At 43.2% G+C, this 16,121-nt stretch overlaps 1 protein-coding gene across 1 annotated transcript in view; it reads right to left on the bottom strand.

Annotated features, from left to right (window-relative positions):
- Positions 1-14,102: 14,102 nt before the first annotated feature.
- The window catches only part of MAGEL2 (MAGE-like 2), a 3,776-nt gene continuing 1,757 nt past the window's right edge, over positions 14,103-16,121 (bottom strand). The window contains exons 2-3 of the mRNA XM_008566161.1: positions 14,928-16,120; positions 14,103-14,263 (exon numbers count right to left, since the gene is read on the bottom strand). Coding sequence (XP_008564383.1) covers positions 14,195-14,263; positions 14,928-16,120 — 1,262 coding nt within the window. The 3' untranslated portion in view covers positions 14,103-14,194. The remainder of the gene's footprint in view (positions 14,264-14,927; position 16,121) is intronic.

Genomic DNA, 16,121 nt, shown 5'->3' on the forward strand with positions numbered 1-16,121 from the left:
AAGTCAGGCACAGAAAGAGAAATACCACATGTTCTCACTTATTGGTGGGAGCTAAAAATAAATAAATAAATTCACATGCACACACAAAAAAACTGGGGGGGGGGCATGGAGAAGACTTAACAACTACAACTCCTAGAAGTTGATTGGACAAGCAAACAGAAAGGACATTGTTGGGTGGGAGGGGGGTGAGGGAGGAGGGAGGGGGATTTCGGTAATGGGCCACAATAATCATCCTCATTGTATATCGACAAAATTAGGGAAAATAAATAAATAAATAAATAAATAAATAAACACACACACACACACAAAGAAATACTTCCAAGCTCTTTATATGTCAGAGCCAAATCAAAACGTTTATTTGTTTATTTTTTTATTACCATGACAGGAATACTTAAGACCAGAATTCAAAATGTATGACATAGTTAGGAAGCCCGTCTCTGCTCTTATAAGACCTTGATTTCAAACAGTATCCTCTACCACACTGTCTTCTGAAGAGATAAGGACTTATCACCTTCATTATGTGATACCCTCCCTGCATGCAGCCCCCTTCCCTTTCATTACTGAGAGTTTTTCTACTGTACCAGTATAAGGAATCCCATAATCAAAGATTACAGGTGTTAATATGGCAGTGTTATCTCCGGGTCCAAAATGGCCAGAGACAATGGGCCATGTCTCTGGCAAGCCTCACTTTCCCAGGCATCAGTGCACACCCTAGGAAGGGCAGCTGGGGATCTGGTGGTCCTGGCTGCCCAGAGCACAGGAATTCATTGTAACCGGCCCCATACTCCCCACACATTCACTAGCCTAGGAATGCCACTCGCACTATCTACCTCTTCATGGAACACCATATAAATCTTCCAGAAAATTCTATAATCCAACCTGGATTCATGTTGACACCTAAGCCACATAGATTCACCCCACATAAACTGTAGAGAGTTGTGGCTCATCTATTTATACAGAAATGTATGAACATAGCAAAAGATCATTCCCCATATGCTGAGGTAGCGATCTTGAAAACTACTATAGATTTTGAATAATGGCTTTGCTCAATAATTTTAAGAAAAACTTCCCTAGGAATATCCTTTTGATGAAGTCCAAAAGCTTCTAAGAAATTTGCATCATCTTAGAAATGGATGATGGTCATTCCATTTTATCCTAAGGTGTGGGAAAAGTGGTAAATGTGTCCTAGGGACAGCTGGCCACAACAGCACTGGCTGGCTGAATGGACGTAGATCTCTCAACCTGCTTGTTGTCACGTGCTGAACTTCCTGGGAGATCTTGCCGAGAATTCATATGGAAGCATCCTGTGTACCAACCCCATAATCAGCTAATAGGATGACTAGTCTAATTAAGCCTCCCAAATTACTTAGCTCATTCTTCGCTCATTCATCCCCAAATTTATGCCCCTCAAAAAGTCATCCATTCATGCCAACCCTTGGCAAGGCCAGTCATCCAAATCAAAGTCCAGTTGCCCCAGAAGACTAAACGCTGGGTGGCATATCCAAGGGGAGAGAACCACAAAAGAACAATCTTAAAAGGCAATGGCAGATTTGTGGTGACCACTCTGAGCACAAGATTTGCCACACTGAGCACAAGATTGGCCAGAAAATGTATTACAAGATTCAGAGAAGAACAGCACCAAGGTTCCTGAACACTGTCTCTAAGGTTGTTCAAACCGGCTTTGGATCCTAGCATCACCTGTTAAATGACCTTCAGAAATTTACCAGGCTTCAGTGTCATTTGTAAAATGGGCACAAATAGTTTACCTATTTTCTAGGATTGTTTAGAGAATTGACACAATAATTCATGGAAAATGTCTGCTATGTATTTCCATGTAATACTTCTTTGTGTGCAATAAACATATCGTGACAAAATGCACTTAGGAGTGATGCATTTTGGGATACTTGTAAATTATTTGACATTTGTAAAGGCTATAATTATTTTATTTTATTCTCTACCATCTTTAGATTTTTTCAGAGCCCCTGCTCTCTGGCATTAGAAATCTCCCAAGCTTTCTACCTGCCTTTGGCAGCAGGGTGGCCCACAGCTACAGAAGACATCTGCACTCAACCCTGTCATAGCCAGAATGGGGGTGTCCTAAGGTGGGAATTGGACTTAGTAATTCAATGCAGAACTCTGAGTGTGCTATCACAGAGTGCAACAGAAAAATCCTGGGCACAGCTGCAAGGTAGGAGTAAAGATCAACTTGCCTGCCATTAGGGAGATCCAATGGCTGTCACTGCTCTCCTGCATAAACCACCATCAGTAAAAGATGAGGTTGTGCAGGGTGGCAAAAGAGCCTGTCTGCACACTACCAGGTGAGTGCCACACCAGTTGGAGTAGAAGAAATCATTGTATGTGAGTGCTCACACCTGTCTGAACTATTAATCATCTGAGTCCTAAAGACTAGATTTAAAAATGAGGGCTGTAAGTTAATAGTGATGCAGAAATAAATAGGGGTTCATTGTAATTTACGGTCTTTAGTTATGTGACTAAAGTTGATGTGTGATATATTGCATTAAAAAATAACTTTGCCTTTGAGTAAAATTGAAAAGAAAGATGTGCTATTCTGTCTAATGTTTGTTCTGAGGTCACTGATACTGTGGCGCCTTACCACTCGTCATTGATAAGTGGTTTCACCCATGTCGAGCATCTACCTGGCTTTGAGACTGTACCAAAAATAATATTGTAAAAGAAGCAGGGCTGATGCTTGGAACCAGGAGTCGATGCATGAAACTTCTGCTGATGATCACACTCTTTCAGTATTGAATTGGAAAATAGGAGGTAGAACAATGTGGCTACCAAAAATGAAAGACTAAGTGATTATAATAGTTGCCATTGTCTATTTCAGGGAGATACATGGGGCACAGATTAAACTCAGTGAAATAGGTACCAAGCAGATGGCACTGATTATGGGCATTTCATAGGCAGGTGATGACTCTCCAGATAGTCTCACCTGCCACTTCATCTCAGTCTTTTCAGACCTGAGGCTCCCTCTGTTTCAGGCATATATAAATTTGTTCTCTTGCCAATCCATGAATGTCCCCTCATATGACCTCAGCCCTAGCTAATTCTTCTGCAGAGAATGTTACTCTCCCAGACGTTTATGTGGCCGTCTCCATTCTGTCTTTAAAATATCAACCTCAGTACTAATTCCTCACAGATTTCTTCTCTGATCACATAATCTACGGAGCCCCTTTACTCTCTATAATTCACTTTGCTAGAGTTTCAACTCAGTACTATCACTACTTGATATTTCCTTGTTTGTTTATGTATTAATTCATTTTGCTTATAATAAAATACTGGAACAGGGTGATTATGGTTTTGGAAGCTGAGAAGTCCAAAGTCTGGGGAACACATCTGGAGAAGGCCTTATTGGTGGCAGAAGTGACCCAGAGGTCTCACATGGCAGAATGACAAAGCAGAGAGAGACTCACGTGCTCTCCTTTCAAAGCCCTCAGAACCACACCCATGACCACCATTATTAATCCATTCCCTACTGCAGGGTCCTACAATCTAATCACCTCTTCAAGGCTCCACCTTTCAATGACCCTAACAGGATTTCCCACCCTCAACTGTTACGGTGAGGATCAAGCTTCAGTGACTTGGGGGGTGGCATTCAATCCACTGTAGTTGACTCCTTGTCTATCCTCACTAGAATGTAGCCCTCATGGCAATAGTAACATTATCTGCTCTTTCATTCTTCTGTTGTGATTTCCTACAACAGTGTGTGCACGAACAGCAGATCCTCCCCTTCTCTAAGGGTAAGCAAAGCATGAAGCAGAAACAGTCGACTCTATGGAATGGAAACTTTCCAGGAGCATGTAGCCTTTTAGCTACTTCTGTAAACCTACTGGCTAATGTAGAAACAAATCAACTGAAATCTTTATTTTTCTCTTGCTGAGTATTTCTGCAGAAACAGTCAACTGGGGCCAGGATGACAGCATGAAGTTGCAGATGTGTGCTGTCAGCCTGCTCATGGCAGAGAAACTTCAGAAACATACAGCAGGTGGCATAATAATAGTGGCCGAGGAGCAGACTTTGGAACTCGCTGCCATTACCACTGCTACCCATGAGAAATGCATAGTCTTCTAATTACATCCTTCATACTCAATCTAACAGCATCAGTTCTTCTGTACAAGGGTGCTGATATCTTTCCTTTTAATTATAGAAATTCCTCAGAGGGTACAAATGAGCCCCATGCTGGATGAAAAGGAGAAACGGCTCAAACACCAAAGGAAGACTGCCTGTCGTCCAGCATCAGAAGGCAGAGATGTGGTAGCCTGGGACATACTGACACTCCAGACATCAGTCACATGAGGGAACCCAGAGTCAGGACTCTGCCCCAGCCATCGAGGAGGCTGGCACTGAACCTGGGCTCTTCTGATGGTGAAAAAAAAAAAAAAAACACCCATTCTTGGGTCCTCTTAAGGCCTAGGCTGATATCTTCCCTTTAGAAGCTCTACTTAATGTTTTGATCATGTGCAGCAGAATTCCCTCAGTATCGAAGCAAAATTTTTTTGAACATAATTCCTTGAAAAAGCAGTGTTTGAACACAGTCTTGAAAATTCAGGTGGAGTTAATTAGGAGAAGAATAGTGCAAAAGATAGCCAAGAACATTCAGTAACATGTGTGAAGGCCTGAAGATAGGGGGGAGGAGGAGGAGAAGGAGGCGGCAGTGGCCGCGGCACGGTGATCGAATTGCAGGGAATTCTATGATGAAGCATCTGTAACATGCCTCGCAGAAGACACTGAGTTCCAGACAAGATGGCAAGATGAACAGTCTTATCCCCATTTTTTCCATAAATACAGTTAAAAGTCCTAGACATTACGTATAAAACAAGTACTACTTGTAAAGGTAGAAAGAAACTGACTAGGATATTGGAAACCAAGAAACTACACAGCAGTCAGTCAGTTCCCTGGTGTATCAATCAGAGCTGCAGTAACAAAATCTCAGAGGCTGGGTGCCTTAAGCAAAAGAAACATATTTATTATAGTTCTTGAGGCTGGAAATTCCAAGATCAAGGGGTCAGCAGGTATGGTTTCTCCGGAGGTCTCTCTCCTTGACTTGCAGACTGCTTCCTTCTCACGTATCTTCAAATGGCCTTTTATCAGTGTGCGTACATCCCTGGTATCTCTTCCTCTTCAAATAAGTACATCAGTCATATTGGATTAGAACCCAACGTTTAGGACCTCATCTAACCTTAATTATAAAGGTCCTATTTCCAAATATACAATCACACTGGGGATTCAGGATTCTACATGTGACTTTTGTGGGGGGGGTTGGTGGGCATCATTTAATCCATACCTTCTGGGTTTACTTTTTAACTCATTTATCCAAGACTCAGAATTGAAGTAGCAACAACTCAGAAACCCAAACTGGCACAGACTAAAAAATATTTTAAAAATGAATATTTTTTAAATGCTCCTGAAAAACCCAGAATTTTTAGCCAAAGGACCAGGAAAGGGGAAACCTAGCAAAACATAAAACTTTAAGGCAAAAACTGCCCTACTGCACACAAACACCATGGGAAAGCTTGTGGATCTTCCCTCACCCCCATCAGTGAGCAGAGTGGAGAGCCGTGGAGAAGGCGGAGTGATAACCTGGGACTTTCACCTCTACCAGGTGGCAAAAAGCCCCCACAGTGCGGTGCCATTGGAGATAACCTGGGATGTCTGGGCTTTGGCCCCCATTAAGCAGTAAGTAGGAACACCTCCCTACTGGGTTGGTATCAAAGGATGCCACATGACAAGGCAGGACTTTGAACATCTCCCAAAGCTAATGAGTCCTCTCCATTTGCTATGTCATTTTACGTCACATGGGAGCAGTAAATTGGACTCCTGCCCCTCTGGGTCAGGCTGGTGCCAAGCAAAAGCAGAGTGGAGAGTCTGAACTCTCACCACAGCCCTATGATAGAGAGCCTCCACCCTGCCCACCATGGTGTCCACAGAGGCGACATGGGGAACCCAGACTTGTGCCTCCACCCGACAGTACTGAGGTGGTGTCCCCATTACCCAGAGGTACAGTCTGCTAAAAAAGAAAGTCTACGAAAGGGAAGATATTAAATAAATTCAACATGTTTAGAGTACAATAAAATGTCACTTTTCATACCAACAACCAGGAGGATCTCAGTTTGAATGAGAAAAGACAAACAACAGACACCAACACTGAGATGACATAAATGCTGGCATTACTTAATGAGGATTTAAATACAACCATAATAAATGCCTTATTGAAAGATGCTTTACTGAAAAATTATAAATGTGTTTGCTGAAGAAAATAAATCTCCATGCCCAGATGGTTTCACTGGAGAATTCTATCAATGTTTTAAAGAGGAATTAACACCATTTTACACAATCTCTTCCAGAAAGTAGAAGAGGAGAGAACAATTCATTTCATAAAGTTAGTAGTGACTTGATACCAAAGTCAGACAAAGACAGTGTTAAAAAGAAAAGAATGGAAAACTACAGGCTGATATCCTCATACATATAAACACAAAGATCCTAACAAAATATTAGCAAATATAATTCAGCAATAATATATATGTGTGTGTGCATGCACATATGTATGATCAAATGGGGTTTAATGTGAATGCATCATATTAACATGCTAAAGAGGAAAAATCACATGATCATGACAATCAGTGCAGGAAAAGCATTGGACAAAATTTAATACCCATTCATGATAAAAAAAAAACTCTGAGAAAAATAGAAATACATGAGAACTTCAACTTGATATAAGGTATTTACACAAAACCTACAGCTTACATTATACTTAATAGTGAAAGACTGAATGTTTTCCTCCTAACACCAGTAGTAAGGCAAGGATGTCTCTTCTCACCACTCCTATTGAACATATTACTGGAAGTCTACCACAATAAGGCAATAAGAGAAAATCAAAGGTATACAGATAGGAAAGGAAGAAATAAAACTGTCCCTATTTGCAGATGACATAATGATCTACATAGAAAATCCCAAGGAATATATATGAAAACTCCTAGATGTAATATGTGAGCTCATCAAGGTTGCAGGCTATAAGATCAACATACAAAACTCAGCTGTATTTTTACGAGTATATACTAGCACTGAGCTGGTGGAAACTGAAATTTAAAAATACAATTTACAATAATAAGAATGAAATGCTTAGTTACAAATCTAACAAACATGTACAGGACTTGTGTGCTGGAAAATATAAAATGCTTATGAAAGAATCAAAGAAGATTCAAATAAGTGAAGAGATATACTGTGTTTATTGATTGGAAGAATCAAAATAGTAAAAATGTCAATTCTCCCCAACCTGATAATGCTGGTTTAAATCAGTTCCATTCAAAATCCCAGAACTTTTGTAGATGTAGACAAGCTTATTTTAAAATTGCTGTGCAAAGTCAAATTTTGAAAAAATAAAATAATATGGGAAGAATCACTGTACTTGATTCCAGGATTATATAGCTGCATTAGCCAAGATGGCATAGTATTAGTGGACACACACACACACACACACACACACACACACACACACAAACGTGAGGGGTCTTCATAAAGGTCATGGAAAAATTCATATTATCTTTTCATTCCATTTTTCCATGATGTATTTGAAGCACACTTTTGTACATATGTGTACATCAACGGAACAGAAGACAGAGTTCAGAAATAGCCACACAAGAAGAGAAAACTTATTTTTTTACAAAGGTGCAAAATCAATTCAATTTTGAAAAAATGGTATTTTTAAGAAATGTCACCAGAACAATTGGACATTCTTGGGCAAGAAAAACGAACCTCAGCCTAACTTTCACACCTTAAAATGGATTATAGATTTTAAAATAAAATGTACAACTATTACATTTTTAGAAGAAAACATATGAGAAAGTCTTTGGTACCCAGGGTCTGATAAAGAGTACTTAAATATGACACAAAGAACATAATCCATAAAAGAAAAAAAATCAGTAGATCAGAGTTCATCAAAATTTAAAACTTTTGCTGTATGGAAGTCCCCATTATGCTAAAGACTAGGAGAAAATACTTGCAAACCATACATCTAATAAAGGACTCTTATGTATAATGTATAAAAATCTCCCAAAGCTCAGTACATTCAAAAAAAACAAAAATCATTTAGAAAATGGGTAAAGGAGTTGAACAGACGTTTCACCAAACAGGATACACAAATGACAAACAAGCACATGGAAAGATGTTCAACACCTCTAGCCATTAAAGAAATGCAAATTAAGACCACAATGAGATATCACTGCACACATATTAGGACAGCTGAAATTTTTTTAAAAAAAGGCAACTACACCAATTGCTGGTGAGGATGGGGAGACACTGGCTCTCTCATACATTGCTGGTGGGAATGTAAAATGTTACAGCCACTCTGGAAAGTGGTTTGGCAGTTTCTTTCAACAGGTCACCATACGCTTACCATGTGATGCAGCAATCGCTGCTAGAGGCATTCACCACAGATGTATGAAAAAGCATGCTCATATGAAAACCTGTGCACAATGTTCATAGCGACTTGGTAGTAGCCCCAAACTGGAGTATTCTTCATAGGCAAAAATTTCATCAGCATTAAAAAAGTGAACTGTTGATAAATGCAGCAGTGTTGATGGATAGCAAGGGCATTAGGCTGAGTTGAAAGATTCCAGTCTCAAAGGTATGATTCTATTTACATAACATTCTCGAAATGACTCTGTGGATGGAAAGCAGAGTAGTGACTGCCAGAGTTTAGAGATGATGACGGAGGGGATGGACATGCTGTGAGGGGACAGCCTGAGATAAATCTTTGTGGTGGGGAGCAGTTCTGTATCTTGACTGCAGAAACGGTCACAGAATCTATATACATGGCATAAAATAGCATTGAGCTAGACATGCATGTGGCAGCAACGTTCATGTCTTTGATTTTCTACTACAGCTATACTCATGTAAGATGTAAACACGAGGGGAGATGAGATAGAGGGGGCAAGAGACTGCCCTCCTCAATCTTGACAAACTTCCTGTGAATCTGTAATTATGTCGAAATAAAATGTTTTTAAGACTGTCTCACAGAAGCTAACAAAGCCAACTTTTAGATTCCACAGCCTTGTGACCTCAACCAGCTCTATTTCAGGGGACAATTCTGAGCCATTATGCGGCATGCTCCAAGAAGTCTGCTAGGTCTAGGAAATGCTTCTGTGGGTATTGGTGGTGGACAGGACACTGCTGATCACTCTAACAGTAGTTCTCAAGCTGAATTCACTCTGAACAAGTGGCAGCATGGGAGGCGAGTACCCTGGGAGGCGAACCACAGCTTGCAGAGCCGGGACATTTGCACAGAGAAGGGCATCTCTCTGAGACAGCCAGGATGACTTCTTCAGTGCCATCAACAAAATAGGAGGAAGCTGATGATATAGAAGATCCCCATAGATGTCATCTCTTAAACAGAAAGAGGCAGGTGTAACTTTCAGAATCTCTGAGGATCGGAGGATTGGTGTAATGGACTAGGAGTGTTGTATAGATTTCTCCGTGGAATTCTCAATGGAATGCCCTGGGAGATTTGGAAGAAAGAAATTGCTTGCCCTCGGGAAAACGTAGCTTGGGCCCCATAGATGGATCCACCCTGGACTTCCTTTCCTAGAGATTCTCTCCAGAGAAGCCAGGTCATTTATCCTAACAAACCATTTATTTCCTCCACCTTTCTGGGCTGGGAACAAGAGAAAGAAGAAAGGGTCTTGTGATCTGGATGTCTGGGGCTTCTTCCCTTCAGGACCCTCGTTACCATGCCTAGGTTTTCAGTCCAGAATCCAAGGAATTCTTTGAACTGTCCAGCAGAGGGACCCCTGGCATCATTTGTAAATTTCTACTTAGGTTAACCCATCTCTAACGGGCTACTCCTTGTCCCTTATGAAGAGGAATGTGAGCTCAGGAGGGTTGTGTCTGACACTGAGGGACACTGGGGGCTATCAAATGCTTCAGAGTGGGCGAGGCATTGTGAGGTTTGCGCCTCTGTGCCATCGTGACACAAAGACCACTAGGCAACCAAAGTGGAAACTTGAGGGCAGTTCTGAAGGAAGAGACCATGAAAAAGGCAGCTGCCAAGTCCAGGCAGGAAACAATGGCCACAGGGATGGAGAGAAGAAAAAACACTGACTCTACAAGGTGGCAACAATAGCATACCTGAAAACTGATCAGATGGGGGAGAGGATTCTCACGTTCTCAGCTCAGGCAGCTAGGTGCAGGGGTGCCAGGAATGATCTTGTATCCTTTCAAGCATTGTGGCTGTTGGTGAGAAGATACCACAACTTGTGGGTGTGCCTGAAGGCAAATTAATAACATAAGCCCAGTAGAACAGGTGTGGCTGAGGCCACAGGGACCTGGCACCTGCACCTAGAAAGAAAGTGCTCCATTGATCACACCCACGGTCATTAACTCTTGCTTGTTAACAAGGTTGATCTATGTATGGCTTTGACCAGTAATCAACCCTTTTCTCTTTTACTCTCAGGAGGAATGGCTTATAGTAAAATTATTCCAAAATTCAGATCATCTTTTTAGGTAAATATACTAAGATATTAACTTGCTTAAAACTTAACTCCCTACGCAGCAGTACACTGTATTCAGTCTCTTCAAGAACTGTTTTGTAGTTTCTCTCCACTGGGAGTTATTGTGAAATGGCTTTTGCTGAGATCATTGTGTGGCTTTGGTGGGAGTCTGCTAGCACTTACCTTTAAATTTGGGGGGCACAGTTTGTAATGAGCTCTACAGCACATAATTTTGGATGCTCGGTCTTCCATTTTACATGTGTTGGAGCAAATGGCAAGTCCCTTTCTGAAGAAGACTGTGGTCTGTCCAGCAGAAACTTACTGGACCACCTTGACACCAGAATGGTTGCAGGGGGCAGGGGGTTCACATTTCCTAAGTTTCCTCCAATTTCACAGATGACGTTTTTGTGAAGCAGTCTTTGCCTTCACTGCAGGTTATTTCCATTCAATATATTCCCATGTAAGGGATTTCTAGGTGAAATAGTATAAAAGAATCCAAACCCCTTGAAGATGTAGTAGGCTGAATTAATTTCAGGGAAAATGTTAGTAATTTATATTTTAATTAGTTGTGTATAAGGGTGCTACTTTCATAACAGCCTTATTTAAATTGGATTTTACATGAGATTTTATTTTATTCTATGCCAATTTAATAAATAAAAACCAAAACATTCTAATATTTGTCTTTAAATATTCATGAGATGTAACATTTTCAATGGTTATTTGTCATTTGTGTTTATTTTTTTGTTACCTAACATCTTTTGCTCATTTTATTTCTTCTTCATTTTATAGTAAAATACTTTGTTCTACATTTACCGACATTTTCTCACTTTCAAATAAGTGCATCTTGAATCTGTCCACATTCCTTTTTTCCCTGTGGTTTCATATATACCTGGTCTTTGTTTTCTGCCTTCTGCTTTTATGTTATCTGTTCTTTCTTAAACTTTTCATTTGGATATTTGCCCAGCTTGGTTTTTATATTTGCAATGAAAAAAAGAAAAAAGTTTTGTTACTATTGCAATTTACATCTCATTACAACTTAATTAAATTCAGGTCTTCAGCCCTTGGCACTACTTAAAGAAGGTTACTAAATGTCAATCAAATATGAGGTAAACGAGGTATGTGGGATTGAGGGTTGTGATTGAAAAGTAGAAGACTTTTTATCATGGAGGAGAGCCAGCCACACCTTAAGTATGGCACCAAAGTCTAGGATGCTGTTCCAACTTTTGCTTTACAAATAGCATCTTGCTGAGGCACCCCATGAGTAAATGGTTGGAGAAAACTACAGGTACCATCATAAATAAACTAGAAAGAAAGAACAAGAACTATTAGATCTATTTGCCACTTTACTGGCTCAGTTAAGCCTCTTTTGGGGTGATTCTTAGCTGGGGCATTGCTATGGTCTTTAGTGGGCACTTATTGTTGTTGCCAAAATAACTAAAAATCAATCATGGGCAGATGTGAAGGTCTGTCAACCCACGGAGTTTACCAGAAACCCCCTCCGAGACTCTGGTGGACCTGGCCACTTGCATAACTTGCTGAAGATCACCTGCAGCCAGGCAGGTTCTGGGGTGGGGCTTGTTATCCTAGAAACTCAGTATGTGGGTGCTGAGAATAGCCCCCTTCTCCTGAGGTCCTCTCTTAGTTGGCTTCTGAAGCTGGAGCACTGCAGGACCCAGAGCAGAAATCAGAGTGACCCTTGCATTGGACTTGGAAAAGAGGTTTACATTGGCCTGTGATATAAGAGAAAAGAAGAAATGTCTGGACACAGATATGGTTAAAATTGTGGGCAGAGGTTATGAAGAAACTAGTAGCCAAGATCCAGGTACCCGGTATTGGGGTTAAGAACCATAGGTCAGGCTACAACCTCTGTGCACTGCCAAGCTGCCACTAGGTGGAAGGAGAATTCCACCATCGCCACTTAAATCACCTGGAATTTGCCTTTACTCCTAAAGCAGGATATGGGGCTGAGTTTCTTGATTCTGATAAGACAACTGGGGTGGCAAGACAGGCTGATGCTCCCTGACTGCAGGAAGAGAGTAGTGACCTAGGGAAAGTCCTTTTGTATACACCAGACTGGTGTGCACATAAATACCTTTTCCCAAGATACTCAGGCCAGTTTGCTCCCTTACCCCCTTTCTCCTCACACCAGGTCCTGTGCCCTGCCTGCAGTTATTTATCAACTTTGAACATGGCCAGCTTACTTTCCTTGTATATTAGCATTGACTTTTACCTCCCCGCTTCACCCCCCAGGTTCTTCCCCTAGACTTTCATGTCTCTAGTGATCTTCCTCTCACCACCGCCCACCCTCTCCCCCCAACCCAGCCATTACCCCCTGCACTCTGCAGGGTTCCTAATTCATTGAAGCGTGCTTTTTCCTTTTCCCTGTTATAAGGTTGAATATTTTGTGGGTAGCATGTTTCCATCCCAGTACCAGTGTGTTGATGAAAACCCAAATCTGAGCCACTGGATGCCCCTGAGGGCCATATGACTGACAAATGCCCCTTTGGCCAATTTCTCCTCATGGCTAATAAACCTGGAAAATTGTCCTGCAGGTAGATGGTCCTCCTCCCCCATAAACCCTTAAGGAAAAGTTCTGCTTCAGATTACAACTTTACTGGCTTGACACTAACGTGTGCAACTTAATTAATCTACTTGAGACCTACACTGACACCTACAACATCAGGATAATAATGCCTGTTTTCAAAGAGAATTAAGATGAGGTATAAACTCCTCCTTGATTCAGCCTCACTGACTTGTGAAGTTTTACTCTTTCTTTAATGGAAATCTTATGTCTCTCCACCCACCACAATTACTGCATCATTACATGGGTGAATGGAATACTATCCTTGGAAAACAGTTTTATCACCATGGTTTTTACTATCACTGATAGTAGTCACAGTGTTTATGTCTATACAGAGAGTATGATAAGACTTGGCTCCCACCATCTGGAGTAAAATTTAGAATAAAGACAAACACTACCATGTTATGCTGAAAGTATATTTATATATATAGATATAGATATTTACTTTTTTGCAGACAGTTTTTACTGATGAGTCATTTTAATGTTCAAAGAACAACCAATTACGATGCTACATAATCTGTACCAGAATGAGATGGATAGCTTCTTAATTCATTTCACAAAGCCAGCACAACTCTGATACAAAACATAACAATTATAACACAAAACAGAGAACCACAGATCTCACTTAAAAATACAGATGCCAAAATACCAAATAGAACAGTAGCCAATTGAAATCAACACCACATGAAAATGTACAAAGCTTTGGCAGATATGAAACCAAATTGAAAACCCAAACTTACACACATAGAACTGGAACATAAACACTGGAAACAAATTGTCCCCCCACCCTGTCAGTGGCCTCTGGCCGGGGACCCAAAGCAATTAATTCTCTGCAACACCTATTAGCAGGGACGGGAGCTGCTGGTGGGGCCACCGGCATTATCACCGGCTTCAGGCTCATCCTCGTCCACATCTTCGAACTCAAACTCTGCCAGCGCTTCAAGGTAATGGAATGGCCAGCACCGTGGATCTCTCTTATGGAGCTTGGCCAAAAACCTCAGGACAAGCATCTTGCTGGTTTCGAGGAACGCTCGAGGGCCCCAGAAGAGCTCATATTCTGCTGGTTCAGTGTAGGGGATTCGCCTGTACTCTAGGTACTTCTGCCTTACGAACACGTCGGTGATGAGCTTCTTTGTATTTCCGAAGAGACCACTTGTCTCCCGGACATCCAACCCTAACTCGAACAAAAAATTAAAGATCAGATTTTCCTTGACACAATTACCTTTCATAAAAATGAGACTCAAGACCACCATCAGAAGGCCAAACTTGGGCCTGTTTAAATAGGATGCCACCAAATCACATTTAGGGTGCCCCAGCTTGCTGATGATAATATAAGAGTGGGTTTTGGTGTCAATTTCCTTCAATTGACAACCAAAGCCACCCTCTAGTTTAGTGTTGGCATGGCTGATGATATCTAAGCACTCGGGTTTGTACTTTTGGATGATGACTTTCACCATCTCTGAGTGCTGGATGGGCACCTTGGCTTGGTCCTTGACCAAGAGGAACTGCACCAGTGCATTTGCTCTCTCATCCAAGGGAGACATTGGCTGAGTCTCCACCTTGGGATCATCCTGGGTGGAAGTGGATCCCTGAGGGAGATTGGGGACCTCAGAGATAAGCAAGGGCTGAGGGCTACCTGGGCCTTCACAGAGACCCAGGGCCCTCGAGGTGCTGGGGCCCTCCCAGGCACTCAGGGCCCAAGATGTGCTGGGCCCTTCCCAGCCACTAAGGATCCTGGAGGTACTAGGGCCCTCCCAGCCACTCAGGCCACAGGGGGTGTTTGGGCACTCCCAGTCACCCAGGACCTGGATAGGGAGTTGGACTTCCCAGTCACTCACATTGAGATTCTCCCAGGGCTTTGGGCCCTGCCAGTCATGAAAGGCCAACACATTGCCACTGCTGCCCTCTTCGGCTTCCAGGTGCTTCTTCTTCCGGGTGACTTTGCCCGAGCGACGTGGCAGCTCAACGGAGGTCTTTGAGGCCTCTTGAAAGGTGGCAGCTGCCTGTGGGGCAGCTGCTGTAGCCATCAGGATGGTGGGCACTACCTTGGATGCCTTCGAGGCATTCACATTGGGCTGTGGAACCCACGGGACTGCAGGCAGAGCCTCCACACAGGCAAATGGATCCTGCAGAGCAAATGGTAGTGACTTGGGGGCCTCTGAGGTGATGGAGGGGCCTGTAAAGGCATGAGAAGAGGCAGGCTGAAACTGGGAGGTAGCTGGAAAGACCCTTGAGGTGGCAGTAAAGGTCTCTGATGTGGCAGGCAAGTTTTTCCAGGCAGTTGGCAAGTGCGCTCGGGCAGCTGACACTGCCTTGGGAGCACAGAAGGTGGCAGCAAAGATCATGCGGTCCTTTGAAGGGACCCTCCTTTCCTTTGAGGAGGTCCTACGTTCTTTAGCAGAGCCCCTGCGTTCTATAGAAGAGGCCCTGGATTCTCCTGATGGAGTCATCAGTGACTTAGTGGAGCCCCGGGGAAAATTTGCCTCAGCTATGGGGGCTCCAGGCTGGGCCTGCAAGACTGCAGGGGGGGCCTGCCAGGAGGGCTGGAGCTGCAATGTGGGCAGCTCTGCTTGCGGACCCGTGGGCTGGGCCTGCTGGGTGGGTAGCTGGATTTGTAGGGCTTTCTGGGAGGGCGGGGCTCCCTGAAAGGGCTGCTCCAGCTGGACGATGGGGGGGCCCTGCCTCTGGGCCTCCTGAGCAGGTAGGGGCTGCCAGAAGTGAGTGGGGGCCTTCGGGGCCTGCCAGGCTATCGCCTGGGCCTGCTGCACCTCCTGGAACTCCATCGACGTCGGCAGCTCGTGTGGCACAGGGGGTTGGCCTTTGGGGGCCTGCCAGATGATGGGTGGGCAGTGCACAGCCTGTGTAGTAGACAGCGAGACAGACAGCGGGGCCGGCAGTACTGGCTGGGGCACCTGCGGGCCAGCGGGCGGCGCCGCGGGGACCTGCGGAACCGCTGCGGCCGTAGGCACCTGCGGCGCCGCCTGCACCTGTGGGGCCAGCAGCCGAGCCTGCGGGGCCTGCCGCAGAGGAGG

The sequence above is a fragment of the Galeopterus variegatus genome, unplaced genomic scaffold (genome assembly GCF_000696425.1).
Source record: "Galeopterus variegatus unplaced genomic scaffold, G_variegatus-3.0.2 Scaffold226, whole genome shotgun sequence".
Taxonomy (NCBI): Eukaryota; Metazoa; Chordata; class Mammalia; order Dermoptera; family Cynocephalidae; genus Galeopterus; species Galeopterus variegatus.